At 52.0% G+C, this 6,000-nt stretch overlaps 1 protein-coding gene across 1 annotated transcript in view; it reads left to right on the top strand.

Annotated features, from left to right (window-relative positions):
* Positions 1-858: 858 nt before the first annotated feature.
* RABEP2 (rabaptin, RAB GTPase binding effector protein 2) overlaps positions 859-6,000 on the top strand; it is a 42,347-nt gene continuing 37,205 nt past the window's right edge. The window contains exons 1-2 of the mRNA XM_063933025.1: positions 859-1,095; positions 3,053-3,327. Of these exons, the coding sequence (XP_063789095.1) occupies positions 3,070-3,327 (258 nt within the window). The 5' untranslated portion in view covers positions 859-1,095; positions 3,053-3,069. The remainder of the gene's footprint in view (positions 1,096-3,052; positions 3,328-6,000) is intronic.

The raw sequence follows: 6,000 nt of genomic DNA, 5'->3' as shown, positions 1-6,000 counted from the left end.
AATGTAAGGGGGGGTTTCACAGATTTTGCGATTGCGTTTGCATGCAACAATAGCAAAACTGAGGAACGCATGCTGGCTGTGGGCCTGGTCCTCACCCGGGCTCATCTCTAACCACTGACGCCAATGGCGACTCTGGGCACAGCAGTGCTTGGTGAATTCTTGGCGTTGGGCAGAGCCATAGTGACACAAATCATTTAGTCACGCCCCAGCACTTAAGCCACTGAATTAAAGAAAATATCTTACATTTCAGAACATGGCCCATCTGGAATTACTGATACTCCGGACTCCGGACAGATATCCTGATTTCTGGACTGTCCTGAATAATCCTGGACAAGTGGACAAGCCTAGGCCCACATGGGGCTTCACTTGCCATGCAACAGTCCAACATATGGCTGGGCATCGGAGACATCAGCGGACTCAGGAGGAGGACCAAGAATTACGGCGTACCCTACCCTTCTGGAACACTTGGCGCTCCAACCAGGGGTGCTAATGAGGGGCCCATCCGGGGGCCCAGGCTGGTAAAGACTACCCGTAGAGAACCTGGTTATTTTATGTACCAGGACCAAAACACCTACTGCAAACAGGCAACTATCTGCAGGCCAAATACTAGAGAAATCCCAGACACACAATACACCTGCTCTAGGCCCTACTAAGGTATTAGAATCTAGAATGCCCATGATAGTAAAAGCAAAACTCCAAATAAGTTCCACAAGTAATCATCAATCTATTCTATGCTGATCATGCCATGATCAATCATCCATTAATTATTACTGCCTGCAAAACCCATCAATAACAGCAAAGTGACGGAAAAAGACGATAACAAGCAATGATAACTTGGAAGAAATGAACGAAGAGCCTCCGAGTCAGCGAAGTCGAGCGCGGGCGGAGATTCCCGAACGTCCTACGAGTCAGTGAGCCGAGCGCGGGCGGAGATTGCCGAACGCTGTCGGAGATTGCCGAGCTCAGACGGAAACGTGCCCCATGCGGATGCGGATTTGCTTAGCACTGGGAAAGTTGGATGTCTGGGGGCTGAGAGAGGGAACAGGAGGGCTCCCCCAAATATCTCTCCACAGGGCTGGAACAAGCTCAGCACAGGTCAGTCCTCCAGAGCCACTTACTGTCTGCTGTGTAATATTATGTGTTTCCCCTGGAAGCTGCAGTGTTACAATGTATCCTGTGTGCTGCAGTCTGTATTGTGTGCGCAGCAGCGTCCCTGCTCGCCTGTCGGTATGTACTAACGCTACAGCCCGTGCTTATAAGTAATGTACTTATTTCCAAACACAAATTCTACTTTTTTAACTTTATATTATAATTTTTTTTACATATCAGTCTTGGAATAAGTGAAGTCCATTGGTGTAAATTCTGGGAGTGAAAGCGTGCGCAGTCCTTGCTTCTTAGTACATAGCGCTGGTTGCATGTGTGCGGCAGGTGGTGTCGTAGTCGCCCCTCCTGGACGCCGTCTCACCGGGGGTTTCATGGAAATATAAAAGTAGGGCAAAAGTTCCAAAAACTATATAAGAATATAAAGCAGCCAGTGAGCGCAATAACAGGTCTTGCAAATGTCCCAAGTCATTGCGCTCTGCACCCCTAACGCAATCACAGCCACTGCGCTCTGCACCCCTAACGCAATCACAGCCACTGCGCGCTGCTCCCCTAACGCAGTCACAGCCACTGCGCTCTGCACCCCTAACGCAATCACAGCCACTGCGCTCTGCACCCCTAACGCAGTCACAGCCACTGCGCGCTGCTCCCCTAACGCAGTCACAGCCACTGCGCGCTGCTCCCCTAACGCAGTCACAGCCACTGCGCGCTGCTCCCCTAACGCAGTCACAGCCACTGCGCGCTGCTCCCCTAACGCAGTCACAGCCACTGCGCGCTGCTCCGCTAACACAATCACAGCCACTGCGCGCTGCTCCGCTAACACAATCACAGCCACTGCGCGCTGCTCCCCTAACGCAGTCACAGCCACTGCGCGCTGCTCCCCTAACGCAGTCACAGCCACTGCGCGCTGCTCCCCTAACGCAGTCACAGCCACTGCGCGCTGCTCCGCTAACACAATCACAGCCACTGCGCGCTGCTCCGCTAACACAATCACAGCCACTGCGCGCTGCTCCCCTAACGCAGTCACAGCCACTGCGCGCTGCTCCGCTAACACAACCACAGCCGCTGCGCGTTGCACCCCTAACGCAATCACAGCCACTGCACGCTGCTCCCCTTAACGTAATCACAGCCACTGCGCGCTGCTCCGCTAACACAGCCGCTGCGCTCTGCACCCCTAACGCAATCACAGCCACTGCGCGCTGCTCCGTTAACGCAATCACAGCCTCCGCGTTCTGCGCCCCTAAGGCAATCACAGCCTCCGCGTTCTGCTCCCCTAAGGCAATCAGAGCCGCTGTGCGCTGCTCCCCTAAGGCAATCAGGGCCTCTGCGCTCTGCTCCCCTAAGGCAATCACGCCCTCTGCGCTCTGGTCCCCTAAGGCAGTCACGGCCTCTGCGCTCTGCTCCCCTAAGGCAATCACACCCTCTGCGCTCTGCTCCCCTAAGGCAATCACGCCCTCTGCGCTCTGCTCCCCTAAGGCAATCACGCCCTCTGCGCTCTGCTCCCCTAAGGCAATCACTCCCTCTGCGCTCTGCTCCCCTAAGGCAATCACGCCCTCTGCGCTCTGCTCCCCTAAGGCAATCACGCCCTCTGCGCTCTGCTCCCCTAAGGCAATCACGCCCTCTGCGCTCTGCTCCCCTAAGGCAGTTAGGGTGATATTTTTACTTTTAGACTGATTTAATGGCTGTGGCAATTTATATGCGTCGTGTGACTTATGTCCTCATCCCAAAGGATAGCACTAGTAAAAAGCGTGTAAGTGGGCCTGACGCTGATTCTAATGTGCCCACCGGCATTTTTACTAGCCTCGCAATGTCATTCTGGTTGCCCGACAACGCAAGGTGAAGCCTTCGGCGTGGCCCAGGTGCGTTTTTCGTAGGTTCAGAACCAGTTCGCACAAATAATGACCCAACATGGTAACGCTCATGTGTATTCATTGCCTCGTGTGTGCTGCAGGGGGAATTTGCGCCTTGATGTCTGAGTCGGATGATGGAGGCTACGGGCAGGACCCTCTTTCTTCCTCTCCGGATTGCTCCTCGGATGACTCGGAACTCCTGGTGGCGGCGGAGGCGTTTGCCAGGGGATATGACTCTCTATCCATTTCTTCCTACCCTGGAGAGAGGATGATGCAAGGGCAGGAAGACACAGCGTCTCTGATATCTACAGGTACTCTGGTACCCGAGTGTATATACATCCCCCCAGCGGGCTACCAGCTGCTGTCTGAGCAAGAGGTAACGATGGGCGGCGACCTCACCATCTCATTTGCATATATGATAATCATCATGTTCTGATCAGTGTTTTTGGTAAATAGATTTAGATTTGTCACAAAAGAAGATGAAACTTCCCATTGGGTCTTCCGGTACTGGGTACTGCTTTCTCCAGTTGGAACATTCCACGGGGGAGATGTATCAAGCCTTGGAGAGTGATAAACTGGAGGAGTTGCCTGAAGCAAGCAATCAGCTTCTGTTACTTATCTAGACAGTGTTTGAAACGACAGCAAGACGCTTTATCTCTCTCCAAGGGGGAAATGTAATAGGGCAGGGTTGGCCAACCAGTCAGAGGCAAAGAGCCAGAAAAGATCTGTAGTCAAGGGAAAGAGCCAGTATCATGCGCGTGCAAAAATGGGGGCGTGACCTAGTTTTCACAAAGCCACACCCCATTTTGTGCGCACACGTTTTGTTATGACGTTTGTAGGAGTATGACCTTGTGTCATAACTCTGTTTTTAGTCATGTTGTACAGTGCCAAATACATATAATGTCCCCACAGTGCCACATACATATAAAAATTTAAAAAAATGGGTGCCCCCACAGTGCCAGATACACATATGTCCCCACAGTGCCAGATACATATATGTCTCACAGTGCCAGATACATATATGCTTCACAGTGCCAGATACACATATGTCCCCACAGTGCCAGATACATATATGTCTCACAGTGCCAGATACATATATGCTTCACATTGCCAGATACACATATGCCTCACAGTGCCAGATACACATATGTCCCCACAGTGCCAGATACATATGTCTCACAGTGCCAGATACATATATGCTTCACAGTGCCAGATACACATATGTCCCCACAGTGCCAGATACATATATGCTTCACAGTGCCAGATACATATATGCTATATGCCTCACAGCGCCAGATACATATATGCCTCCACAGTGCCAGATACATATGTCCCCACAGTGCCACATACACATATGTCCCCACAATGCCAGATACATATATGCCCCCACAGTGCCAGATACATATATGCCCCCACAGTGCCAGATACATATATGCTTCACAGTGCCAGATACATATATTCATCCACAGTGCCAGATACATATATTCCTCCACAGTGCCACATACACATATGTCCCCACAATGCCAGATACATATATGCTTCACAGTGCCAGATATATATATGCCCCCACAGTGCCAGATACATATATGCCCCCACAGTGCCAGATACATATATGCTTCACAGTGCCAGACACATATATTCCTCCACAGTGCCACATACATATATTCCTCCACAGTGCCACATACATATATGTCCCCACAGTGCCAGATACATATATGCCCCCACAGTGCCAGATACATATATGCCCCCACAGTGCCAGATACATATATGCTTCACAGTGCCAGATACATATATTCCTCCACAGTGCCAGATACATATATTCCTCCACAGTGCCACATACATATGTCCCCACAGTGCCAGATACATATATTCCTCCACAGTGCCAGATACATATATTCCTCCACAGTGCCAGATACATATATGCCTCACAGTGCCAGATACATATATGCTATATGCCTCACAGTGCCAGATACATATATGCCTCACAGTGCCAGATACATATATGCCTCACAGTGCCAGATACACATGACCCCCCCAGTGCCAGATACACATGTCCTCCCAGTGCCAGATACACATGTCCTCCCAGTGCCAGATACACATGTCCTCCCAGTGCCAGATACACATGTCCTCCCAGTGCCAGATACACATGTCCTCCCAGTGCCAGATATACATTTCCGCCCAGTGCCAGATATACATTTTCCCCAGTGCCAGCTATGCCCCCAGTGCCAGATATATATGTCCCCCCAGTGCCAGCTATGCCCCCAGTGCCAGATATACATGTCCCCCCAGTGCCAGATATACATGTCCCCCCAGTACCAGATATACATGTCCCCCCAGTGCCAGATATACATTTCCCCACAGTGCCAGCTATGCCCCTAGTGCCAGATATATATGTCCCCAAAGTGCCAGCTATGCCCCCAATGCAGTGTCCCCACAGTGCCAGATATACATGTCCCCACACAGTACCAGCTCTGCCCCCAGTGCCAGATATACATGTCCTCCCAGTGCCAGATATACATGTCCTCCCAGTGCCAGATATACATTTCCCCCCCGTGCCAGCTATGCCCCCCGTGCCAGATATACTTGTCCCCACAGTGCCAGCTATGCCCCCAGTGCCAGATATATATGTCCTCACAGTGCCAGTTATGCCCCTAGTGCCAGATATATATGTCCCCACAGTGCCAGCTATGCCCCTAGTGCCAGATATATATGTCCCCACAGTGCCAGCTATGCCCCCAATGCCAGTGTCCCCACAGTGCCAGATATGCCTCTCAGTGCCAGATATACGTGTCTCCCCAGTGTCGGCTATGACCCCAGTGCCAGGTATACATGTCCCCACAGTGCCAGCAATGCCCCCCTTCCCCCGTGCTGCTCACCGCGCTGCTGCTGTCAGTGAGGGGAGGAGAGCGCAGCGTGCGCCTCTCCTGCCCCTCACTCTCCGGCGGCTGTGTCCCTTCAATTGGGCGCCGGTCCGTGAGCCAGTTCAAAGCTCGTGGTCCGGCAGCCTCTGCCGCCGGAGAGTGAGGGGCAGGAGAGGTGCACGCTGCGC

The sequence above is a fragment of the Pseudophryne corroboree genome, chromosome 7, assembly GCF_028390025.1.
Source record: "Pseudophryne corroboree isolate aPseCor3 chromosome 7, aPseCor3.hap2, whole genome shotgun sequence".
In the NCBI taxonomy this organism is placed as follows: Eukaryota; Metazoa; Chordata; class Amphibia; order Anura; family Myobatrachidae; genus Pseudophryne; species Pseudophryne corroboree.
This window is presented reverse-complemented; position numbering and strand designations above follow the sequence as displayed.